The following is a 26,378-nucleotide window of genomic DNA, read 5'->3' as shown; positions in this document are numbered from 1 at the left end:
GTTCGTTACGAGGCATCGAGTCAATATTAATGAGACACTTAAGGAGTGTGGAATTTAAACAGAGACGGTGTCAACTACAGACATAAAATTTCAAAGCATATGTTATTAAAAAAACCCAACCCACATCTTATGAGAATCTACTGTACATTATAGCGGTCAGGTGACTCCAACTTCAGCTCCCAGCATAGAATATTGCCAGAAGCTCTTGATGAATTTCTATCTTTTTATTAGAAATCTATTGCGTTACCAATGTATTATTCATGTATGTGAGAGAAGGGCCCGATCCAACAGTTTGAAATTCAGATCCAAATGATGTAGTTCATAAGGAGAAGAGAAACTTGGAATTGCCTTGTAGTGATTATTGCATATTAACCATTTTTCTAATAGGTAAGAATCTTCCATTTTGAAATTTATTCTGTGAATATTCCTTGCTCCAAATTGGTATCAATACTATGACACATCAGAAAAAAAATAGGATCTTGTGTCATTGCTTCCCTAACCTACAAGGCCTATGATATCCCTGGGGACTAACAGGACTGTAAATGTCCCAGGAGGACCATATGAGATTACATGAGTGTCAATAAGACTGTATGATATCCCATCAATTCTAATATGTCCCCCAGGCAATGTTCAGAAACCATATATCACATATTAATTTCTCTGTGCGTGTGTGAGCACATATATCTGTACCTTGTGTAGATATATAGGTGGCTATAGTTAAAGATGACCTTGGGACGCCTATAGGTCTTTGAGCCACAGAGGGTGTGGGATTCTACAGTGCATTCTAGCCATCATGTGAAAAGCTTAGAAGATGGGAGGGAAATGACAATTTCCATCATGTTGGTGGAGTGGAAAGAGGAGTCTTGGACCTTGCACAGTGCAGCAGGAAATTAAAACCATATGGCTTCCCCGCTCAGCTGCCTACACAAAGAGGGGACTTTATGCCCCTCCAGATGAACCCCACCTTCACATACACACACCCCTGTTGTTAGTTCTGTTGTACTGTAAGCATGCCTGCCACGTACAGATGCATCTCCACTGCTGCTCTTTTCAAGTCCAATCCATCCAACCGGCACTGCATCATCTGGATAGCTTTGCACAAAAGAGTCCTGGTCAGATCGCTGTGTGTGCAGTGACCTAGCAACCCAAAATGGTGGGTACACATGACATTGACTCTCTGCCTCAAATATGTAAAAACCAGCAGGAAAGTGGGAGAGCATCGAGTTTGTGGCTTTGCAGGAAATACAGAGACTTTACCTGGACTGTCACAGAATTGCCTCAGCCAGAACATTGGGATCCAGTAACTTTTCTCTCCCTCCCCTTATTTCAGACCCCAGGCATTCACAAATCGTGCATCAGGCCCCTCAGAAATCAGGAGACTTTCCCAAATAATCTACCAGGGGTTCTTTTATTTGCCTCCTGGTTGGTTTTCAAGCTTTTCTCCACAACCACAAAGGCCAGAAACTTACTTTTTTTAAATTTGAGAGCCAGGATTGTCCCAAATCCCAGGCCTCCAGGAGCTGGAGATTTAAGAAAAAACACCAAATGTAGAGCCTTGCAATGAAATCATGAGAACTGTCAACCTTTTCAGTAATATGCTTTTAAAATGCTACCATATTTTGCAGTGAAGGTCATATAGCACTAGAGTTATTTCAGGGCCAGTCATGAGTCCACTGCTCAGCTATTTAGAGAGACAGTGCATGGCAATCACCATTCCTGGGGTAGTTTGACCTGGTGAGAAGAAGAGTCACACCTGCTGCTAAGGATGGGATGCCCAGGGGTTCCCTCCCCACCACTTTGTTTATCCCCAGGAGTCACTTCAGCGTACGCAAGAGCCCAGCCCACGAAGTGCAGGCCAGCTGACCTGAGCCCCAGAGCTGGGCCTGCTATGTGTCAGGAAATGCTCTAGGCTGATACCAGAGTCACACAGTGGTAAGCATCAGTTGCCCTCATTAGCCGGGTGTTATGTGATGCTCCCACTCCACAGGGGTCTCAGACCCCCAAGCATTCCCCATGGGCACCCATATACTCTACCATCTGCTATCCTGTGGGCATGGATCTGCCTTCCTTCCTAGTACATTTGATCCTTCAGCATAATGACACAGATGGCTTAAAATAAAGCAGTAATAACTGAACTGATAAAACAAGGCTAGAAAGCCCTGCAAGGTGCAGGTCCCGTTCTGTCTCATGCAAGGAACTCAGCCTCAGTCCCAGCCAGGGAGACCAATGCCACAGAGCCAAGAGTTTGTAAAGACAGTCCTTAAATTGACCCCTTCCCGTGCACTTTGCACCTGGCAGGCAACAGCAGCTGGGACTTGCTCCCCACGGCACCCTATCCCTGGAAGTGATGGCAGTCTGGCAGTGAGGGGCAATATCATGCCAGTGTAACCGTCATGCTTAGTGTGATGCAGGCCTCCCCATGCTGCCCGATCTGCAGAGATGAGGCTGTTACAGACACCAGCATGGGAGTCTGGACAACCTGTGCTGTTAGCTCTGGAGGTCCCCAGTTCAGTCCCTGGCGCAGTGGCCAAGATGGTAGCCCTCATACCAGAACTCACGGGCACAAGAAACCTGGTGTGATTGAGGCAGCCTGATGCCTGGGGACTTGGCGGCTGGAAGCAATGGGAGCCCAGCAGCTGGAGGCAGCAGCCATCGGGGAAGTAGCACCAGCATGGCTGGAAACAGGTTTAAAAGCAGTTGGTTTCTCTTTCCTGAATGACACGTTGCAGCCATGGGTATTTGGGAGACAGGGACTCCCAGCTGGGGCTAACATGGAACCCAAAAGGAGCTCGCTCAGGGCAAACCTAGACTCAGCCAAAGTCATCCCCTTGGCTTCAGCAAAGTTACTGCATGCATGAATATTGTAAGCTCCAAGCTACATCCTCAGCGGGTGTCAATCAGCATGTGGCACAACACTCATTTACCCCCGCTGAGAATCTGGCCCTTTTAAACTATCAATGACCTTCATTTTCTAATGCACCGCAGGACAGGACTCCAGGCCAAGTGCGTGCCTGAGGTCCGATATCAACACATCGTGGGGGCTGGGACAACATTGGACCCCCAGCAGCTACTGGGAGGTTCTTTGCAGAACACAAACACATCTATGGCAGATGTACATGTTCTTCTACACAGCTAAACCAGCACCTATCTATCTATATAAAAGGTACAGATATGTATAACGAGAGTGTGTCTGTGTGTGTGTGTGTACCGGTATTTCCAATGCAGTAACCTGGGTAAAGCATGGCTGGCCATCTTATTTTCATGTTGCTAAGATGAGAGCAGCTATATGCAGTAGAAACTGTGCCACCAATGAGACAGACCCCAGAGCTGTCTCTCTGCTTCCTCCCTCCCTGCCCCTTCCCTCCGTTCCTTCCAGAAGCGGAGTCTACAAAAGCACTAATTGAATGAAAAATACAAACAACTGACACGCGAGAGATTTTGTTTCCAGAGGTTGCTTTCTTGCTGGTGAGGCTAACTTGATGGGCATGTGGCTTGCTGTGACTGGAGCATACAAGCAGCAGCCCCAGCAATGGGAGCATATTTGTCAGAGCACGTGGTAAGTTGAGCACTTGGTGAATGGAGCATGAACCAGAATCAATTTGATACGCTTCCACTGCTCCCTGTATCTGGCAGTCCCCAAGCTCTTTATAAACTAATCGTCACAACCTTCTGCGGGAGGCAGGTAGGTATAGTTATCCCCATTGTACCAATGGGGAAACTGAGGCATGGAGCAATGAGGTGGCTTGCCCAAGGTCACACAGTGAGTCAGTGACAGAGCCAGGGAAGGAATGCTGGAGTCTTGTCTCCTATATCTGTTGCTCTAACCACTAAACCACACCCCCTCAGTCTCCAGTCATCAAGTGCTTAACCTACTTTGTGCTCCACCACTCTACCTGCTCACGTCTCCAGCGCTCCTGGGCACATGGTCAAATCACAGGATACCATCTGCAGCATTCGCGATTCTAATGCTGTTCATATTCAGGAGTCTCTCAATGTACTGAATTGTTCATCCTGGGCCTATAGACAGCCATGGCTTATCCTCCGTGTGCAGTAAGAATTCATGTGTTTGGGGATGTGACGGTTCTTTTGCAAACACCTAAATAGCTGTTGGCAATTTGGTAGCCGAAATACTTCTGAGGCCATTCACAATCAGTCCTCAATGGCCACAATGCCATAGCATAATATATACCTATGTCATGGCACATTAAGGCACCCGTTTGTAACAGTCTGTAATGTAAGACATTGCCATCTGAATGCCATCAAACATCATTAACCAATATTGCAAGCTCAGTATAGGCATTCTTCTGTGTTTTAGAATGGGATTCTCAATGGAGTGGGCCTACCAAAGAGAGACCAGCTGCTTCTTAAGGTGACAGGGGAATTCATGCACATGGTCACTGAATCCTATGCTGCTCCAGGTCCACTGAAGAATTCCTGTCTTGAACTGTGAGGCCCACCCTTACTAAAATGAAACATGAGAAAGAAATGAGTCACATTCGGTCCTCATCTAATCAGGTGCATCCCAGACCTGGAAATAGGTATCTGTGGTATGGAAGTCAAGGGAAATTCCTCCCAGACTTAATGTGGTCAGTAGAGTCTTTGCTTGTTAAACCCTGGGCCTCTTTTAGGCTGTGCCATGGCATCTGGAAGCATCTTGTTTTCTATTGCGGCAGCATCTGAAGTTGTGTAGATCAGATGTTTTTCTGAGAAGGTGCTCCAGCGCGAGATGCCTTCAAACACCAAACCATGTCCATCTCCTCCAGCCTTGTTCCTATCTCACCTGAGGGCCTGCCACATTCCAGTTTTCCTCACCAGTGTTAGGCTTCGCTTGTGACAGGAAGACAGCCCCCAAGTTTTGGCTAATTCACCTGCATTGACGCAGCAATCACATGTTAGCTGGATTTTGAAGCTACATGCTCAGGGTGAGTGCAATGGGGCCTTCACCTCCATGGAAGGGCTGAGAGAAAAACTACCACTGGGCGTTGTGTCAGCCAATGATGAGAGTTTGGTGACTTTTCCAAGGTCTCCATCCCATTAAGTCACCTCAAAGCTAGACCTGGGATCAGCAGCTGGATTATAAATTCTGTAACTGCCTCGCCTTCAGCCTTTATAAGAGCCCGTTTTCGGCAGCCCAGCAAATAGTACTTCTGATAGATGCTGCATAAGTGCCTTCAGGTGTTCTGATACCACCATGATAGGTGCCAGTCATCACCCATAGAAAGAGAGGTAGGTTTGAAGATCTCACCTTACTTGATGTTGCCTTCAAAAGTCTTTTATGGCCCTTCCAGCTGTCATCCTTGAAAAGCTTCATCCTTCTGTGCCGGGGGCACTGTCTTTTGAGGAGCTCTTGCCACCATTCTGGGCAGTAATGTCAGAAAGTATCATACTGTTTTGCCAGGTGGCACCATGTTCCTGGGGAGTCATAACAGCTGGCACCAGCTTTGTCACTCCAGGTGATGCTGCCCATCCACAGGTTCTAGTTGGCATTCCAGTAACAGGACGCTGCTTCTGCCTACTTCCTGCTGTCCGTGCAGCAGTGGTAGTCACCCCTTCTGCTAGTGAAAGCAAGTAGTTGCATGTCATCTGATTGCTCCCCCCAGAGGCAGGTGTTTCCTTTTGTGAAGTTTCACCCAGAGGACACTTGTGGGCCCTCTTCAGGCTGCAGAGTGCTGTGGGTATTCCTGGTGTGTCTGGTCTGCATGCTAAGAGAAGGTGCAATGGCATCTAATACCATCACATTGTCTAGTACTCACATGCGTGGCCAGCTGAGGCCTGGTACATTGACAACAAAGCCCTGGGATTTGCCATGACAAGAGTCAATGTAAGGGAAGGAGCCCTGGGCAACTGACCAAAGACCCACTGGGGCTGAAGAATGTGCTACCATCTTATTTCTGCCCATTGAATCCAAGAACCGAAAGGGAAGTCTAAAAGCAACCAGCGATGCCTATCTTATCTGAGCAGACGCGTAGCAATCTGAGGGTGCAGTGACTGCTCATAGGGTACTTCCAGTCAGTGACATTAGCAAGCCCAGTTGGCAGTGGTGCTGTGCCATCACAGCATTAGCAGCCTTCCCCCATGGTGTTTGATGGCATGGCTGATTAGGTATCAAGATAGCCAGCAGCAGTGCCTGACCCAGGATTGATATGGCTGATAAGTTCCAGTGTAGCGGCTGTCTCCACTGAAATTAGCCACTTACTCTTTCATAAACTTCCAGTGGTTCTTGGGTGATGATGCAGTGCCACTGTGGGAAGCCTGAACGTGCAGTTTTCTGGTGAATGTACATGCTTCCACGCAGCCCTTGCAAATAGTGCAGGCCCACTCGGAGGGACGCTCACACACCCAAATGTCACCCAGCATCTGCCCCTTGCACATATTCACCAGCACCTCCTCACACACTTGTGTAGGTTCTTCCTCATAGACACGTCCGAGCACAGAGGCCTACACACACACAAACCCATGTGTGCACACATATAGGGTGCTGCTTGCATATACCCCTCCCAGACACCTCCTCAAATACACACACACTCATTCTGCACCTGCAGCCCCTCGAACATGGAAGCACAAAGGCATCAGCCCACATGTAGCCCATGCACGCTCACCCGTATACAGGCAGCCCTATGTGCCCGCACACATGCACACAGTCAGGATTGAACCAATCCTGAGCGGGAGAAAAGTGACAGTAACTTTTTCCTCCTTCCAAATGCCAAATCTTTTCACCCTAATCCCAGAGAATATTGCAAAGACCTTGACCTGTCGGATAACAACACAGAATTCCTGGAAAACTTTATCGCCCTCATGGAAAAGGTGACCCCAGACTCCAAACAGTGTAAGTACCACAGGGGCAGCATGGGCAGAGCAGTCCTGGGCTTCTCTCAGGGAAGAAAGGAGGGTTTTGGGTCGGGAAGGGTCAAAACAGACTGAGGAGATGAATAGGGGGATAAATGGTTAATGACACCTCTCCAGATCAGCAGCTGACTCAGCAGGCTGGAGCACACACCTGGCAGGACTGAACTCCAGGTTGGGATTGGCTCATGAGCTAGAGGAGGCTGGTGGGCTCTAACACCAAGTGGGCGTTGGTCCTAGCCCCAAAAGCAGCACACTATGTGATAGTCTGTTCCTAAGAGAGGGCCAGCTGTGCTGGGGCAGCAGGAAGAGGTGTGGAAGGGCAGGAATGTGGGGTGTCAGCCAATCTAGGGTGGGGGTCCAGGGTTGGGATTGAGGAGCATCAGCAGAGCTGGGGGGATGAAGGACTGGAGTAGCAGGGGGGCTTCAGGGCAGGATGGAGGGGCATTGACAGAGCAGTGCTGGGATAGCAGGGGGGTTGCAGATTGGCAGTGAGTGGCATCAGCAGAGCTGTCTATGGAGAGCCTAGGGCTGGGCTAGCAGTGGATGGTGTAGATTAAGACTGGAGTACCTTGGCAGAGATGCCTGCCTGCAAGCCCTGTGTTCTCCCCAGTTGTTGCATCTGTATTGCTTAATGGTAAGTATGTTCCAGAGAAGGTCAAAGGAGGCACTCAGCTCGGTAGCTCAGGGATCTGCACAGCTAGCTGCCATGTGGGAGCCCGAATCCATGTCCCACCTGCCCTACCCTGGAATTGTCTCTGCAGTTCTCTAGCCCCAGCTTCCTCGTGGCTGGTGCAGAACAGCACAGTAGCCACGGAAGAGCCCACTTCCCGTGGCTAGGACTTATGCCATGGCTCAGACAGCATGGGGAAGGGGCTCTAGTGGACAGAGAGGAAAGGCAGACAAGGCCAAAGGACGAGGAGAACCCACCCTCCTTTACCTATCACTCAAAGGGGCAAGAGTTCATGGGGCAGGAATCCTGGGTGGGGGAGACTGCTGCTTGGCAGGTCGCAGGGGAGACTCCGGGTAGGGAACAAACCTCATTGTTCTCCTCTCTCTCTTGCTTTCAAGGTGACAACTTCCTCCTTCACAACCTGATCCTGGACACAGGAATCACCCAGCAGCTGGTGGAGAGGGTGTGGAAGGACCAGGACCTCAATACGTAGGCACAGCCCCATTCCAGACCCAGTCCCACCAGCAGCAGCCCAGCCAGGGGCAATTCTAGCTGGGAGCAGAGAGACTGAGTCCCTTAGTCAATGACGCACCTGGAAACCCCAGCTGGAAGGCAGGGCCCTCCTGGAATGGACTCTGGACGGGCCCGTGTAGGCTAGACAATACCAGCATTAGCAGCCGTGAAACCACTACCTGAGGCCAGACTTTCTGCCTTGACCTTGATGTTCATTTGCTGAGCAAGGCTCATGCAGTAGCCAGCTTCTGCGCTGAGCAGAGAATACAGCCACCCCTGGCAGGCACTCTGAACCCAGACAGGTTTCAAAGTAAAAGCTCTGGTGTTAATGTGTGACTCTCCAAGTGCAGCTAGGGCACTGTGCTGGGGAAGCTCACAGCCCTGTATACTCAGCCCTTGGAAGGAGCCCACGTTGCTGCATTGGCCACATTGCTATACGAAAGCTTGCACTCCTAGAACAGTAGACGGAAGGGGCAGGGCACGGCTATGGGAAGCTCTCCCTGCTGGCATGGATGGCACTCAAGATGACAGTTCCAGTGCATGCAATAGCTGATCCAGATCAGGCAAATCCAGAGTCAGACCATCTTGAGGGACTGTTGCACAAGGCCTTCCTTTTAGGGAGAGCCTTTCTGCCATCAGTGGCACTGCTGTAGGAAGCATTGAACCCCCTGGGGGCCCAGCTGCAACCGATCGCACTCATTCAAACACCCATTCAAAACCCAACTCTGCCCCCAAAACATCCCCGGCCCAAGCAGAGTTTCAACCCTGACAAGGCAGAAGTGCCAGGGACTCCACCGAGTCCATGGGGGATTTCACTATTGCTATTGATTTGGCATGGAAGCGGCCTGGATCCTACGATGATGGACAGTAGGGAAAAAACCCATAGCTAGGTGGAAGTGAGGGCAGCGCTGAGGAGGGAAAAGGAGCTGGAGCGCCCTCTGGCCAGCTGTAACGCTCTATGCTCCTGTCCTGTCTCATTGCAGGTACAGTCTCTTGGCCGTGTTTGCAGCCACGGATGGTGGCATCACCCGAGTTTTCCCTAACAAGTAAGTGGCCTTGATTACCCTTCACGTCTCAGCCTTGTCTGTGTGAGGGTGCATCCTCAACGTGGGACAGCTGACATACACAAGCTATAACCACTGATGGTCTCACTGATTTGGGGCCTCTTCTCCTTCCCCCCCCAGAGCTGCCGACGACTGGGAAGAGGACCCGGAACCCTTCAATGCCAGCTTCTATCGGCGCAGTCTAGACAACAGGGGGTATATCTTCAAACCGCCCTTCCGGGACTGTAAGTACCACCCTGCACCGGCACCCCAACCAGACAGCAGTGTGGTGTGCATGGCAGGGACTAGCCCAGTGCTTCATAGCCCTCTAGAATGAGACAGGATTCCCTGGGCTTAGCCGCTTTGCAGCAGTACCGAGAGAGGAGACAGTAATGGCTCTTGGGGCCTGGAGCTGTGTCTGGGGGCTGGAAGCATCTCTGCTACCTCTGGACATAGGTGCTGACTGCATGAGTGCTCCAGGGCTGGAGCACTGACAAGGAAGAATTAGTAGGTCCACACCCACCAGCAGCCAAGCTCCCGCTGCCTCTTCCCCACCTCCTCCCTTGAGCGTGCCCAGTTCCTGCTCCTCCCCCTCCCTCCCAGCACTTCTTCCCACCACCAAACAGCTATTGGCAGTGCTCCAGGAGGAGCGGGACACAGCACACTTACGGGGGTGGATTGGGGGCAGGCTGGAGGCAGCGCTGGGGTGGGTAGAGGCAGGGTGGGGATGAGGACTTGGGGGAAAAGGTGGAGTGGGGGTGGAGCAGAGGGGGGTCGAGTACCCACCAGCGAGAGCAGAAGTTGGCGCCTATGCCTCTGGAGGTATAGAGCAGGCCCTGCCCAGGGCTCCTGGGGAAACATGCCTGAGATCTGGCCCTGGGCAGCTTCATCTCTTGGGCTCTGCTGGTTCAGATATCCTGGTCCATTGCCCACTGGTGAGTAGAAGAATCCTTTCCTGGAGGTGGGAATTGCATTGTAATGGTGAGCAAGATGACTGGCATGAGCTGGGCCTGCAGCATTACTCTGCCAGGCCATATGCACTGGTGCTGGCAAACTAGAAGGCATTCCTGCTGTCTAGGCAGCCAGGAAGACGGTCATTAAAGAACAAGGTGCACATGGTTTGTCCATGCTTCTGCAGCACCCCAGCTAATCCATGGCCTGGAGCGGTCAGAGGCTCCGTCAGAGAGCCCTGCCCCTGGGCGGGTGCATCGGTGGGCCAGCAGACACAGGTGGAATCGGGCTAGAAGGGAGAAGAAGCCAAAGAGCCTTTCCACTGAGTAGGAGCCAGAGCCCGGAGGGTTCAGCTGGAGGTGTGAGCACAGTTATTGCTGTGTGGTTTGCCCAGCTCTTGACCCAGCAGATGCAATACTTGAAGCCTCGCCTGGCGGGGAGGCCCTTTGAACAAATTCAGGCTGGAAATAAGAAGTGGTGGAACCATTTACCAAGGGGTGTGGTGGATTCTCCATTACTGACAACTTTTAACTCCAGATCGGAGGTTTCCCTAAAGGATCTTCTCTAGGGGTATTGTGGGGAAGATCTCTGGCCTGTGTTATCCAAGAGGTCCTTTCTGGCCTTGGATTCTATAAATCTAAGAAAGTGCCATGGCAGAAGGGATGGATCCAGGGCCTCCCCTTCCAGAGGGACCTGCCTGGTGTTCCTCCCCGCATCTCATGTGATCTCTGGTCTCTCTCTTCTCCTCACAGCCAGCTACAGAGGGCTGGAATTCGAAAACAACACGATTGGGATCCTGGTCAGCACAGCTGTGGAGCTCAGCATTGGCGGGAGGACCCTGAAGCCAGCAGGTCAGGGTGCCCAGGGAGATGTCTGCATGGCAGACCTAGGGGAAGGCTCCTCTATAGGCATCTCCTGGATTGTGGTCCAGCCTGCAGGGTGATACGCTTTGTCCAGCTGTGGGCTCTGCCATTCAGGACACTAAGCCTGGCTTAGGGGGTCTCCGCCTTTTGTTCCACTTGGAAAAAAAATAGTGGTGCTCAGCACCCACCGACCACAACTGTTCCCTGCTGCCACCAAACAGCTGATAGGGGATGGCACTGCCAAACAGCTGTTTGGTGGCTCAGAGAGAGGTTTGGGGGATGGCGAAGAGCAGGGGGTGGGCAGGAGCCTCGGGGAGGGGGTGGAGTGGGGGCAAGAGGAGGTGGAGCGAGGGCAGGGCCTTGGGGGAAGAGGAAGAGCAGGGGCAGGAAGAGGCAGAGTGAAGGCAGGGCCTTACTGGAAGGGGTGGAGTGGGGGCGGGGCCTTGGGGTGAAGCAGGGGTTGAGCACATGCGTTGACGCGGAAAAGTTGGAACCTGTGCCCCGGGTCTAGTCTGAGCTCTCTGTGTCCAGTCAATCCTGGGCTTCCCCTATGTGGTTCCATGGATGGGGAGCAGCCACCTCCCTCTGGCCCATGTGGGAACTAGGAGGATGTCCTGAGCCCTCGACTACACAGTAACCCATCACTTAACATTGTCGTTATGTTCCTGAAAAGTGCTATTTTAAGTGAAACCATGTTAAGCGAATCCAATTTCCCCATAAGAAGGAATGTAAATGGGGGGGGTTGGGTTTCAGGGAATTTTTTTTCACCAGACAAAAGATATTATATACATATACAGTATAAGTTTTAAATAATTTTAAACAAACTATTTAATACTGCAAAAAGAACAGAAGTACTTGTGGCACCTTAGAAACTAACAAACAAAGACATCAAGAATTATAACATTCAAAAACCAGCTGGAGAACGCTTCAATCTCCCTGGCCACTCGGTTACAGACTTAAAAGTTGCAATGTTACAACAAAAAATCTTCAAAAACAGACTTCAATGAGAGACTGCTGAATTGGAATTAATTTGCAAATTGGACACTATCAAACTAGGCTTGAATAAAGACAGGGAGTGGATGGGCCATTACACAAAGTAAAATTATTTCCCCATGCTTATCCCCCCCCACCCCCGTTCCTTACATCTCCTTGTCAATTGCTGGAAATGGGCCATTTTCATTACCACTACAGTCTTTTTCTTTCCTGCTGATAATAGCTCACCTTAACTGATTACTCTCCATACAGTGTGTATGGTAACACCCATTGTTTCATGATCTCTGTGTATATATATATCTTCCTACTGTATTTTCCGCTACATGCATCTGATGAAGTGGGGCTGTAGCCCACGAAAGCTTATGGTCAAATAATTTGTTGGTCTCTAAGGTGCCACAAGTACTCCTGTTCTTTTAACAAATTTAAGGTGTCACAAGTACTCGTGTTCTTTTTGCGGATACAGACTAACACGGCTGCCACTCTGAAACCTGTCGTTATTTAAGACTGTACTCACCAATGATGATTGTGAAGCTTGGTTCAGGTGGGGTATAGTCGGGTCAGGGCGCGGGGCTAGACCACTCTGCCTGTCCGGTGCTTGTGCCAGGGAGCAGGGTCGGGTCTTGCCCGCTCCCCGGCTGGAATGCTGGGCGGGCGGAGTGGGATAAGCCCCCTCGCCCCGAACCTGCTTCCCAACCCCACTCCCGAACACCAAGTAGGCAGAACAGAGGAAGCTCCCGCTCCCCAACCCCACTTCCTGGCAGGAGCGCCAGGTGGGCAGGTGGAGCGGGGCAAACCAAACAACCTTATAATGGACCTTTGCATGACTTTAAACAGGCATGTTCTCTAATAGATCAGCAACCTAATAACGAAACAGTGTTAACCGGGATGACTTTAAGTGAGGAGTTACTGTACTGAGCCTGGCTCCTTGTGCTTTAACATACGGGGCAACACTCACTGGCCACAGTCAACGCACCTCTCCAGGGCATGGGGCATGGCCATGGGAATGAAGGGGAGCTGCTCTGTTACCTCCTCACGCCCTCCTTTCCTCTCCCCAGTGGTTGGAGTGAAGCTTGACCTGGAGGCTTGGGCTGAAAAGTTTAAAGTCCTGGCAAGTAATCGGACAGACCGGGATCAGCTGGGAACGCGTAGGGTGAGCAGGGAGAGGGAAGGGGAAAGATCTGAGCTGTCGCCCTCCTGGGCAGGGTTGCTGGGCTCTGCTTCTATGGATGGGATCTTAGTTAGCACAGAGAGGGGCACTCCAGTGGGATTGCTCAGACCTGTCCCGCTCTGCTCCAGGAGCAATCCCAGCTCAGCCCTCATCTGCACAGTCCTGCCAGTATCTCCTACCAGCCAGCCCTCTAGCTATCCCAATCTCCTCCATCCCGCACAGACCTGGTTCCCCCTTTGCCCATTCCTTCCACCCATCATCCCATTACACCCCTCTGCCCTTTCCTCCCACATCCATGTTCCTTCTCTCCCGGTTGGTGTCTGATCTCCCCGGGGAAGTACAGGCAGGAGGAGCTGGGACGTGGTCAGTGGAGAAATGGGTGCAATTCCGAATGAAGCAGATCACTTGCAGATACCCCGCTTGCTGCCCTGCTTACAATTGTCCCCCCTTCTTTGTGTTTGCTCGAATTGACAGTGCGACCCCTCCACGAGCTGCGAGATGGACTGTGAGGCCAACAACAAGGTGAGCAGTGGGATGGGGGACTCAGGAGGACAGCTGCCCCTTACCCATCAGCCCCTTAACTTTGCCCTGGGCCATGAGTCCAGAGCATGGCAGCCAAATTCAGCGCCTCCTCCCCGCTCCCCATGTGCACTTACCATAATTAAGCATGTGTATAGCGCCCCAGGCATTCATGATGCTGGCGTGATCCTTGCCCCCTGACATTTACAGTCTACATCAGTGGTTCTCAAACTTTTTTTTTTTGTGGACGAATTGAAAATTGCTGAGGGTCTCGATGGACTGCTTAATGATCTTTCCAAATGTTGTTTGTACCGTTAGCTAACTATTGTAAAGCGCTTTGGAAAGAAGCGCTATATAAAAAAACTTAATAATAATAAACTTCTTTTTGTTCTGCAAACAAAAGCACACAACTCATATTTTAATATCACCAGTCTTACCTTTCTGATGTGATGGATGTGCCCTCTCTCCCCGGCAGCCACAGCCGTGGAGCTGGGGAAAGTTGCCTCTTTCTCTGGCCGCTGCAGCCCTGCACATCCCAAGTTCCACCCACCCCCTCTTCTCACCCCACTGCCCCCTCCCACCAACTTCTATTCCCCCCAAGGCCACCACCTCACCTTACATGTGCATCTTCTTCAGGGTTCAGGCAGCTAATTAGTGGAGCCACGTCTGAGCGGCTCCACTAATTAGGTGGGTGGCCCTTCATTCTCTTGTGTGTGGCTGCCCAGGCGTGCACCTTGGAGGGAACTATCCGCAGACCACCGGAATGGAGCTCACGAACCAACAGTTTGAGAACTTCTGATCTACATCATCACCTTGCAGGACTCCTGCAGTCGCACAACTAGCCCTCTCTGTTTGGGACTCTTAGGGGACATGAGTTCATTCCTGGCTCCAACTGCTGGGTGATCTGGGGAAAGTCACTTCCCCTCTCACTTGTAAAACGGAGATCATGATCTTTTGTAAAGCACTTCGAGCTCTACTGCTGAAAAATGCTAAGAGCTAGGCATAATTATTACACACTACAGGGATGGGAGAGCCTGCAAAGCCTCCCGACTCAGAGTACTTTGTGACAAATGTTTTCAAAACCCAAAGGAAATTCCAAGACAAAAAACTTTGGTTCAGGTTGAAAATACCCATCTGTAACTCCAGAGGAAATCGCAGTAGAAAAACCCTGATGTGATTTTAAAATATTCAGAAAGGCAGGAAATTCTTAGTTAAAGTTGCCCCTGAACACATCAAATTGAAGAGGACAAAAACACATGTGGAGTGATGCAGATGCCTTTAACTCTGTCCCTGTCCCTTGTCATCAGATATCGCCCTGGCAAGTGGATTTTGATACAGACTTTCTTTACAAAGGTTTGTTCCATCCCCTGTGTGGCCCGTACCTCCTAATGTGGCAGCTGTGTTTCAGTGCTGCCCTTTCACACAGTACAGCAGCCCTTTAACACATGAAGACCCATGTGCTTTCAGGACAGATCCTGAAAGAGGGCCCCAGGGAACTAGGTGCTCAGGGCAGGGCTGACTGACCTTGTCACCTGTCCAGGGATTTCATGTGCCGCTTGCATTTCTCTTGAAACTTGCTTAACTTTGGCCAATAGGCAGTGCCTGGATTCTGCCCCCGTGGCACAGCTGCGTGGACACAGCTGAGCCCAGCAGGGCTGCCCGTAGCTCTGAGCTGCCTACATCAGACCAATGCTTTCCTCCTTTTGCAGGACCTCATTTGTGTTCTTATTGACGATGGAGGCTTTCTGGTGCTCTCCAACCAGGAAGATCATTGGTACCAGGTGAGCAGCAGTTCTTCTGCCAAAGGCTGGGGAGGAGGGTCTTGGCTCTGAGATGCTGGGAGCCGAAGGAAGGGAAATCCCAGTCAGAGTGCAGAGAAGTGTGGTGATTTGCCCCCTCATGGCAAATTTGGGTAAATTTCAGTTCTGTCTGAAAGTGAAGGACTGATAGCGCTGTCCCTAAGTACAGTGCATGGCTGATGGCTTGCAGTCTCCCTGCTATTCCAGCCCGAGCCTCCCCACATAGACAGCTCTGCCAATGCACCTCAATCCCAACCTGCAGCCTCCTTGCTCCTCCAGGCCTGAGCCCCTCTACAGATCTGCCAGTGCCCCTGCGTCCTGCCCCACAGCACCCCTGGCTATTCCAGTTCTTGCCCTCCACCCCAGCTCTGCCAGTGACCTTCAGTCCTGCGCTGTGGCCCCACCACCACTATTCCATTCCTGGGTAATTCCTGCTGGTACTGAACTGTGTATTGGGTTGTGAAGCACCCACAGGGGACTCAGCAGAGACCTCTGAACTCATTTCATTTGTGACCATAAGCCTGGCTCCTGTACTGCACCCGTGATCTCTGCCTGGATGACTCAACGCAGAGCCCTGCTGTGCAGAGAGCATGTCTCATTTCCCATGCTCAGCACAGACTTGCCCCTTCTGCTCTGGTGTCGTCTGTTCCAGGTGGGGAAGTTTTTCAGCGAAGTGGATGCTAATTTGATGTCTGCCCTCTACAACAACTCCTTCTTCGCACGGAAGGAGTCCTACAACTTCCAGTCGGTGTGCACCCCGGAAGCTCAGAGCAACACAGGAGCTGCCCCTAGAGGGGTGTTTGTGGTGAGTGCAGGACTATGGGCAGCGATCACACAGCCCAGGCGAGGGCTAAGTTCACTTGCTGGTCCAGGGGCTGTATCCCTGACAGCCAGGCAATTAAAGAGCCATTGATTGGCACAAAGAAATCAGTGGGGGGAATTCCTTTGGCTTTCCCATAGGGCATAGCAGCTGGGTAATGCAGCCAATCAGAGCAACAAATGTCCTCCCAGAATGGAACAGGAGAAAGCTGGCCAGTTCTCTTAATCTGCCTGTTGGTACCAAGCCTTGAGTGATACTTCGACAGTGTGCTCTCACAGAGCCCCAAGTGCTGTTTCCCCAGGGGATTCAACATTGCACTGGACTAGGAGAGGGCTGCTTTATCCCTCCTCTTCCTTATGCCTTGTGGAGCTGGGGACTGTGGAGAGTAGCTCATCAAGGTTCAGCTTCCCTGTCAGATGCAGAGTCTGAAATAGCCTTTTGTCTCACACACACTTAGGCTTTGTGGCCAGGCTGCGGTTTCCTCCAATATGGTACCCAGCAGCATGACTGAGTTGTGTCCGTGCAGCAGCTTTCCTCACAGCACAGTCGCGTGCCAGCTGTGGCTGTGCATCCACCTTTACCGAACTGCCTACTGTGTCGGTCTGAGTGCATTCTGGGAAAACACAGGCAGCTCTCCCAGAGTGCCACAACGGGGTCTCGAGTGCCCACAGGACGCGACAGAGAGCAGCCCCAGCATCACGTACTGCAATGTACTCTGGGGTGTCCTACCTCATAGAGAGTGGGGAGGAAGGGGGACCTGCCGCACCAGTTATGCAGGCCTGGTTAAGGAGTTAGCACTACTCTGCAAAAGAGCAGTGAGCCAGACAAGTTAGCAGGTAACAGCAGTGTGCCGGCACAGACCTCTGGCTGGGAGAAAGACCACTAGTGGCCACAGTCACTAACCAAGCGTTAACCCGGGGAGGTATGGACACCAGCCATGTTTAGAGCCACTAATAGGTTATAAAGCGGGGAAGACAAGAGCAAATGGAGCCCTCTATCCATGTGGTTCTAGCACAGGCATCTCCAGGGAGCGCTTCACACCTGTTCTTCTGCAGCATCAATCCCTGGATGCTGCCCACTGGTTTATTATTGTAAGGTCTTTCTGTGCCCCTGCTCCGTTGACACATTGTTTCCTTCTCCTCTTTCTTTTCAGCCCACCATGGCAGATTTCCTGAACCTGGCTTGGTGGACATCAGCTGCCGCATGGTAAGTCTCCATCTCTCTCAGCACTGCTGCTGCTGAGCCCCGAGCAGCCTGGGGGAGCTGTATGTGCCCCAGATTTTAGAGTGAGACTGGAGAGTAAGGATGTGCCACAGCGAGGCAGAGTGAGAGAGTGCTAGTGATAGAAGTCAGGTGGAAATGCCTTAATCGCTCCCATCTGGTCCATCCATCCCCCGGGCCAGAGAATTCCCTACACTCCATGCTCCTGGGGCTTACCCACCGCCTCTTCTAAATCTGGGGCTTTCACCCTCAACTTCCTTAGGGAGCCTCCATTTCCACCTAACACGTCTCAGCATCAGAAAATGTTCCCTGCAATTCAGCCTATGTCTGCACTAATCCATTTCAACCCAGATCGCCTGCTCTGCTCCCTTGGTGTTTACGCCTTTCAGATACAAGTGAGATACTCCCTTTAGTCAGCATCTCTCTCTCTGTGTCTCAGACACACAGACGCCCCACAACCCTAGGCATCAGTTTAAACATTTCTCTGTACAGTTAAGCAGAAAGCTTCAATATGGATGTCTAAAATTAGATACCTAAATAAGTGGCTTCTTCCCTAACTTTATCAGGAGCTGCTGGTGCTCAGCAATGTATGTCTGAAAATCAGATCATTTGTATTTAGGGGTCTAAATGTGGATATAAATATCTAACTTTTGCCACTCAAATTTGAACATTTTGTGGCTTTTGTGCTTTTTACCGGGATCATTAGGTTGGTGCTGAGATGCAGTGGTGGTTGGCATGCTATTAAAAGATAGATCTATCTATTTGGATTGAGAGAGATGGAAGGGGATAGCCTTGGGGTCAGTAGAGGCAGCTCCGAATGCTGTGTGGGTTTGGTTTGAAAATCGTACTTATTAGCAAATGGAACGTCGTCTGTTACCCAGTTTTTGCCGCGGTTTGTGTTAATTGCTTGTATCTGCGTCAGTGATGTCACCTGCCAAGTGACAGAATTTGAGTTCCGGCCGCACAAAGGAGAACTAGCCTGAGGAAAGTGAGTGCTCTTCGATGGAACGGAAGACCTTAGAGTGGCTGGGTCTTTTGGCTTTGATCAGATTCCATGGTGGGAATAGGGTGGGTTCCTTTCCATGTCGTGGCTGTACCTGCCTCTCATGATGTCAGAGTAGCTCAAAGCCAGGCCAAAGCAACCTCCTGCACAGAGAGTGAAAGGGAGAAGAAACATCTACTTCTGGCTTCTGATCTTGCTAAGTGAAGGGGCTTAGCTGACACAGTGTAAAACTGTCTATACTAGTGCTCCCAGGGAGCAACCCACAGCCTTATATTCAGTGCATAGCTTGGCCCTAATAGTGTTGTTCTGATTGGGCTGTCATGTCAGCTAACAGCTCTGTGTTTTCCTTCCCAAAGGTCTTTGTTCCAGCAGCTCTTGTACGGCCTCACCTACAGCAGCTGGTTTCAAACAGGTAAGTCCTGCCCAGGTTAATGTCGTGCAGCAGCAAGAGGGATGAGTGGGAGGAGGGAGCACTGGAGAGAGGAGAAGTAAATATCTGACTGGGGAATAGAGCGTACTAAGCGACTGAGATAGATAGATGATGTCACCAGCAGATCTTCCACTGGCCAGCACCTGGAGTCACTGCAGTAACCACCCAGCTCCAGCGCGCAGATATCTGGGGTACATTGTATTGCTTTCCAGAATATCGTGGAGTGTATTTTTGGCCAGCAAAGTCCACCTTAGTTCTGGCCGCTACTTCAGAGGGGCTTAGAGAAGCAGGGCACATTTCAGTGGGGTGGGAATGAGCAGCCTAAGGTTTTCCTTCTGCCGTGTCCCACTGTGTCTCTTGTCCCTGGTGACAGAGGATGTGACAGCAGACAGCATGGAGTCCAGAGAGACCAGCTGCATCATGAAGCAGACACAGTACTACTTCAGCACCGTCAACGCCACCTATAATGCTATAATTGACTGTGGAAACTGCTCCAGGTCAGTGCGATGGGGTGCCCACAGCAGCGGGGTTCAGAGCAGCTGGTAACCAGAACACAGTATCCAGAGTGCATTTCACAGCTAGACAACATGCACTCTGTTGCAAGGAGGGCTGGGGGCATCAGAGGGTCTTTCTCCTGCCAAGGGGTCCTGAGGCTGAGGACGCTGGAGTGCCCTAGTGTCAGTTCTGTGCAGCAGGCTTGTCAGTCCGACCACCTGGAGAGGAAGGAGCCAGGCTGCTAAAAAAGAGCAGAACAATGAAGATGGCTCCTTGGGCCCCATCCAACTCCTGTTAAAATCAAAGCAAATACTTAATTCAGTGGGAGCTGAATCAGGTCCCATGCAAAGGAGGCTCCATCTCTTCTTTCCACTTCAGCTGCTTCTCCTTGAGAGTGGCAAAGTTGCTTTGCAGTAGCGCCAAGGACTGGAACAAACACAGCAGCGCTGGCAGTGCCATAAGCAGTAGCAGCCAACGGCATGCAGTGGTATTGCATCTCGAGTGCATTTGCAGGTTTGAAGCCAAACTCTTTGTGCCATTGGCCCCATGCAGAATCACAGGGAGCTGCTAGAACTGCTTGAGCTTGGTGTGATTTGTTTTGTTGCATTTGGCTGCGAGTCCCTGATCCACAGGGTTGTATGAGAGATCTGCACTCTCTGAGCCATTGTTAGCCGATCAGACTCCTCCTCCCAGAAAGCCTTCCTGATGCAGAGCTGGAGAACACTGCTGCCTGGGAGAGGAACTTTCTCTTCTCCTTTTTTTAACTCAGGAGCGGTGGAGTTTAAAATGATGGTGTATTTTATACTGGACCGAATACAAATCTGTGTAAGGGACCACAGAATTTGTTACATGATCATTTTAGCCAATTAAGCCATATTAGCCAGAGGCCCACCAGCATGCACCGAGGCCAGGCTACTCAATTCCGAGGAGTGCCTTGCATGCTGGGATCTGTAGTCTCTCAGTGGGCAGCTGCATCCTGCTCCATGTTACGCAGTTTGGATGGGGCCCTTCATCTCCTACCCAACTGACACATCACCCTCTGTTGGCAAAGCTTGGGCACCTTGCTGACTCAATAAGAACTGCAAGACCAAAAGAGTCTTGTGGGTGCATGAATTAATAATGACTTTAATTCAGCCGATGGTCAATTATTGATTGCTGAGATACCCAGGTGACAGCAGTGATCCCCAAGTCCTGGATCGTTCCCACACCTGCTGAGAAGGGGAAGGAGGATGGAGCGGTGCTGGGGCTGGTGGTGCCGGAGCTACTGTTCCCTCCGTGATGTGATGGCTGTTGTGGCCCTGATCTAATTTTAGATTGGGGGTGTGAATTGTGTCTCTCTCTGTTTATAAAGCGCCACTCACAGCCGTGGCCCTGTATATAAATAAACACTTGCAATAGCATTGTCCCATGACACCAGCAGTTGATGGTACCGACAGCCTCATGGGCTGAGTGAGCTGGACTTGACGTGAGCTCCAAATTGTGCAAACTACTGGGGTTTCATAAAGTGGAACCTTTCCCCTCTAATATCAACACAGCAGCTCTGACACCCAAGCCCTCGCAGCCTGGAAAGGAAGGAATTTCACCTGGCTGAACAGGGCCACCAGATGGGGTGAAAGCTTTGGACTCCTCTTTGGTACCTTAACCTTCACGTCCCTCCCTGATGACACTTGGGAGGTCACCGATGGCAGTGGATGTGGCGGCCTGTGCTTGGGGTCATAGGTCAGCCACACCAAGGAGGAACTCATGGTGGCTAGGGTTTCCCAGGTAGCACTAGCAGGGTTTGCTCTCTGCTCCTTGGGAGCGGCACAGCAGAGATGGAGGATGCAGCGCAGGAGATGTGGTCCTGGATAACCATATTGCTCCCCTCCCACAGACTGTTCCACGCACAGAGGCTCACCAAAACCAATCTGCTGTTCGTTGTAGCGGATAAGCCGATGTGCAGCCAGTGTGAGTCCACCAAGCTCCCTCAGGCGGAGATACGAGGTATCCTTTGATTGTTGCTGCATTGGGCTTCACATCTCCTGCCTCGGCCCCAGGACACGACCAACAGCCACTGGAGAGAAGAGGAGCTTTTCTCCTGGATGATCACAGAGGGTGGAATTCACCCCGCACTAAGGGCCAGTATAGTATAAGCGCCTCTTCAAGCCCATAGGTTTCAGGAGAGTCTTAAGTGCAGCCCATGCTAGTGCAGGACCCTCCAGCCCAGTGCCTTAGAAATAACAAACACAGTCCACAGATCAACTCCCCTTGGAGCTGGTTGTGTCTCTGCCTCACGTGAGTTTAGCTCTGAGCTGTTTCTCTTCTGAGCCCACACCCTCCAAGAGTGTTCAGATGCCCAGGTGATCACTTAGGTTCTCCATGCCCGATGACCAGTGAAGGAAGGTTAAGGGAGCTAAGATTGTTCTCAATGGGAAGAGAGGAGACCAAGGCAACCTGCCAGAGGGCTTCAAAGACAGGAAGGGGATCCAGGACGATGGGTTGAGATACACAGCTCCTGGTAGAGAAGTGTTAAAAGCCAATGGGCAATGCTTTGCACTAGCCTCCAATCGAGGAGAGAAGAGAACTGGGGAGAATATCTTGGTCTCGGTCCTTCCCTAATCGCAGACCTCATGAAGTCCCTTGCATTCTGGGGGGCCCCCTGTCCAATTGCTTACCTTCTCTAAGCCACCCCAGCCCCACTTTGTCCCTCTGCCCTCAATCCCAGAATCATGCCTGCACTGCGTTGTTTCCTTGACACGTGAAGCTCCACCGAGAGATCCAAATCAGTGTGAGCTGGTAGACAAGCCCCGATACCGAAAAGGCCCCCACATCTGCTTTGACTACGATGCAGCGGTAAGTGGGGGAACTGGCTCAAGGGGCAGGGGAAGCTGGGGACCTGGGAGAAGGGAGGCAGGGCAAGCTATGCATGGAATCTGCTGGGGATGGAGAGCAAGGTTGCCAGCAGCTCTCACTTTTCTAAGGCTGCGCCGGGTCACAGGCAATAACCTCCCTCTGGTTCCAAAGCTCTCCTAGAATGAGTTCATTTGTTCTGGGTGTCAGTCAGCAGAAGCCAATCACTGCATGGGGACTGCCTTTGTCTCGGGTCCCACTGGCATATGCGTGACGATCTTGCCAGCCCACCCAATCCCTGCAGAAACCCATCTCACCTTTTGTCTCCTTAGGAAGATACCTCAGACTGCGGCAGAGGGGCCTCCTTCAAACCCTCTCTCAGCGTCTTGTTATCCATGCAGCTGCTGCTCCTCTACTTGACTGCCAGCCGCCAGCCTCTGTCCTCGGCATCTTGCCTTTAAAACGTCCGTCTAGTCCAACCCATCCATTTTTCTTTTGTTAAAAACTCCATCTCCATCCTCTCCAGGCGTGTTGGAAAAGGGCAACTTCTTCTCGTCCCATCCGCTCTGGTTACACCTTGGCTGTGGCTCATGAGGACCTCCTCTCGCTCCACTGAGGAGCCTGGAATATCTTTTTCTTTTTCCTTTTGCTTTGTTTCCCATCCTCTCCAACCTGGCCTTGCCTTTCTAGCGTCTCTGTGCAGAAGGTTGGCAAGAACTGAGCTTGAGCAAGACTTGGGGAATCACAACCCATTTGAGGCTTCTGTTCTTCAGACAGCGAGTGTCCTTGAGCTCTTGACTCCTTGACCCCGTCCTCATCCTTCCATTGAGCTGTTGGCCAAATACGAAGAACAGTGACCTGGTTTTTTGGTTTGGTTTTCTTTTTTTTTGCTCTTTTCCTCATGGAACCTGTGGAATTCTAGAAGATTTTGTAGTTTCCATTGAGAGATGTCTTACCATTTTGCTGTCTTAAAGTATTTAACCGGCTTACTCTTGTGTTTGATATAATCCACCCTCCTGCCCCTCCCATCCAAACAAAACACAAAACAAAATAGAAGAGAAAAAAATGATGTTTTCTTGCCAAATCGAGACAAGTCTTGTTAACTTCTCAACCAATCACCGTGGCTTCTTGAACTCAAAAAACAACCGATGTTATATTTTATAATGTCCTCATTTGCTTCTCCATGCCGCCCAATCCCTAGGTGCTTTCCTACACTGTCCCGTCCAAGTCTCACCTTATTTACATCCATCTTATTCCAATCTTCAATTATTATTTTGTAGCCTGAGGATTTTAAACCATATCTTTCTACATCTGCTTTCCAATGTTTTAGCCTGAAGAAGTACAAATATTTATTGTCAGCAACAAGGACACACACACAAAAAAAGAAACTTGAATTGAATGTCATGGTCAGTATTATTTATTTAAATTGATAACTCTGTAGTGGGGAAGTGGGAGAGGGGATCCAAGCCCTTCAGCAGCCATTCATGTGCATCATTCTAGCCCTGGCATACAGTGCGGTGGGACTAACCATGGCTAAGAAGAACTTTCTGGTCCATGTTGTTGCCTCATTCACCAGATATATCCTCGCATTACAACTCAGGCTGGATAACAGATGCCCCTGGACAGTAGACCCAAGGGTACATTGTCAGGAAGCTTGGCTAAGGGTTCATGGGGCTCTCTGTGGACCAGACTACCACCACTGGGGCAGGCACTGCCCACTCCTTTGAGTAGCATGCCCTGATCCTGTGTGCTGATTCATTCTCCACCAGGCATGCAGAGCTGGAGAGGATCCAACAGGGCCTTTTAAAACACCCAGGGCTTGATATAAGGAGGGTACTGAGCCCCCACAGCTCCCATTGACCTCAGTGGGGTTCAACACCTCCAAAGAACTCAGCCCAAGCTTGCCCCTGTGTGTAACTGTTAAGTCAGCAGAGATACACCAGGGTGCATTTGGCCCTCACACCCCAAATACCACCCCAGAGGGACTGGCATCCAGGACAGCTCTACTAGAGGAGGAGGGTCTCTGAACTGAGCCCCCCCAAATGGCTAAGTGGTGCCCTCATGTCACTCCTATTGACTCCGCCTCTGAGGGGAGAGTTTAACCTTACGTACCTTTGGCCATTGGTTACCCCATGTGAGCCTGGTGGACGCTTGGGAAGGGACATGCGCTAGTGAGGGGTTTTGGCCACAGAGCAGGGGGTCAGGCCCCCAGAGGGGTCGGTTCAGTCTCCCAAAACAGCATGCAGGGCAAGAGAAGGAGGAAGATGCTACACAGGCAGCAGTAACGTGCCAGGTGCACCACCAGCAGGGAGATGCCATGGTGCATTTGACACATTATTCCCTGGGTGCCCACGGCCCTGGTTTTCACAGTCGGAATGCCTCATTTCATGATGTGAGTTACCCTGGGCCTGTGAAGCACTCAGATGTCTGGGAGGGGGCAGAACATCTGGATCTTAGGGTCTCGTTAACTGGGGGTACGTCTTCACTACCCGCCATATTGGCGGGTAGCAATCGATTTCTCGGGGATCAATATATTGTGTCTCATCTAGACATGATATATCGATCCCCTAATGTGCTCCTGTCGACTCCGGAACTCCACCAACCCAAACGGCGGTAGCGGAGTCGACGGGGAGCCGCGGACGTTGATCCCGTGGCATGAGGACAGTAGGTAACTCGATCTAAGATACTTCGACTTCAGCTACGCTATTTACGTAGCTGAAGTTGCGTATCGTAGCTCGATCCCCTTCCCCTAGTGTAGACCAGCCCTCAGAGACTTGAGACTGACCCGTCTTTCAAGCAGCAGCTAGCACTTTCTGTCCCTGATGTCACATACGTATCCAGATGGCATCAGACGCCCCCAACATGGGCCTTTCAGATTTGGTTTTAGGGGAGAGGGTTCTATGAGCACCTGCCACTCAACTCAAGCCCCTGTCCCCCACCAAGAGCCCTTCCAGTTGTCTTCATAGTGGCATGTTTTATGTCTGGGGTTGGCTTTTCAAATCAAACTCAGAATCCCTCTCCCCATAGCGAGTGATGGCTAGATGTGATGTCAAAGCGGCAGGGCTAGCTCTGTGCCTGTCCCCAGCCATTGGGGCTGTTCCTGGTGCACAGGCTGGGATGCTGTTCTACACAGGTTCAGCTGCACTTGAGTACCCTCCCGACCCCAAAGCTCCCTTCTCTTCAGCCATCTCCTCTGCCTCTTTGCACTGGGTGGCCAGGAAAGGGGAAAGGACCCTCGGTCATTGCTGCTTCATGGGTGGGCGCATAGAGAAACATCATGAGGGGCTGACCTGTGGCCCCAACCTCATCCTGTACCCTAGCTCTCGGTCTCTCCTGAGCCAAGATTGCCTAGCCGTGCCAGACCACGCGACTGGTTTGTGACATGGGCAAACGTCTGTGAGGTACTAACTGAGATCCTGCCCTACCCCCATTTCCTTTCACTTCTCACCAAAGCCAGACTGAACCCCTAGGGTACAAACCACCCTGTCACTACCCTGCCCCCATCTCTGTGTTTGCCTGAAGCCACGGAGCCAGGGAATGTGTGTCCCCGCTCAGCAGCAAATAGAAACCAAAGGCCAAGTGAGAGAAAACCAGACGTACGCTCCTATAGAATCTCCTTGATTTTCGGTGTGTTGACACCTGGGCAGGAAGAACTAGGAAGGGGGTGGGGGGGTGGGCATTGCTCTGCTCTGTGACACCATAGTTTGGAGCCAGTATACAGGAGCCACTTTGTTAGCTACTCGGAGTGTCCACTGAGCTCGGATGAGCCCTTTGTGTGATCACACCCCTGTGACTGTAGCAGGCTGCTCCTTTCAGCTAGGAGAGCTCTCTGTTAGCTCACAGAGCAGGGGCTCATACAGAGGTTGTATTTCCCTCCCCCTGGCTGCTAGCGTGTGGCAGAGCCAGTTGCACCTGGAACACGGACAGCGCAGCCCCATCAGCACTGGCCAGCCAGGCTGCATCATCTCTGCTCTGTGAGAACAGCGTCTCCCGATCACGGCACCCTGCAGCCCCAGCCTGGGCTCCCAGAGCAAAGCCAGGCTCCTTTCCACGCACCTGCCATGCCCTGAAACAAGACATTAGCCCCCTGGAGCTTTACTAGGCTAGTACCCTCACTGTGCCCGCTTCCACCCTGGCACTATAGCTCTGTGCCTGCTGGGCTGAGCGCTTCCTGTGGTCCAGCAACAGCACAGCCCTTGTCAGATACACCCCCCA

At 51.3% G+C, this 26,378-nt stretch overlaps 1 protein-coding gene across 2 annotated transcripts in view; it reads left to right on the top strand.

The window, feature by feature from the left end:
* CACNA2D2 (calcium voltage-gated channel auxiliary subunit alpha2delta 2) overlaps positions 1-24,696 on the top strand; it is a 667,269-nt gene extending 642,573 nt beyond the window's left edge. For both annotated transcript variants that reach the window (XM_030569197.1, XM_030569196.1), the window contains 15 exons: positions 6,729-6,826; positions 7,915-8,005; positions 9,013-9,075; positions 9,214-9,317; positions 10,776-10,874; positions 12,935-13,029; positions 13,522-13,569; positions 15,276-15,347; positions 16,018-16,170; positions 17,339-17,391; positions 18,766-18,821; positions 19,213-19,336; positions 21,208-21,317; positions 22,078-22,166; positions 22,496-24,696. In XM_030569197.1, coding sequence (XP_030425057.1) covers positions 6,729-6,826; positions 7,915-8,005; positions 9,013-9,075; positions 9,214-9,317; positions 10,776-10,874; positions 12,935-13,029; positions 13,522-13,569; positions 15,276-15,347; positions 16,018-16,170; positions 17,339-17,391; positions 18,766-18,821; positions 19,213-19,336; positions 21,208-21,317; positions 22,078-22,166; positions 22,496-22,624 — 1,384 coding nt within the window. In that variant the 3' untranslated portion in view covers positions 22,625-24,696. The remainder of the gene's footprint in view (positions 1-6,728; positions 6,827-7,914; positions 8,006-9,012; positions 9,076-9,213; positions 9,318-10,775; positions 10,875-12,934; positions 13,030-13,521; positions 13,570-15,275; positions 15,348-16,017; positions 16,171-17,338; positions 17,392-18,765; positions 18,822-19,212; positions 19,337-21,207; positions 21,318-22,077; positions 22,167-22,495) is intronic.
* The last annotated feature ends 1,682 nt before the right edge of the window (positions 24,697-26,378 follow it).

The sequence above is a fragment of the Gopherus evgoodei genome, chromosome 7 (genome assembly GCF_007399415.2).
Source record: "Gopherus evgoodei ecotype Sinaloan lineage chromosome 7, rGopEvg1_v1.p, whole genome shotgun sequence".
Lineage (NCBI taxonomy): Eukaryota > Metazoa > Chordata > Testudines > Testudinidae > Gopherus > Gopherus evgoodei.
This window is presented reverse-complemented; position numbering and strand designations above follow the sequence as displayed.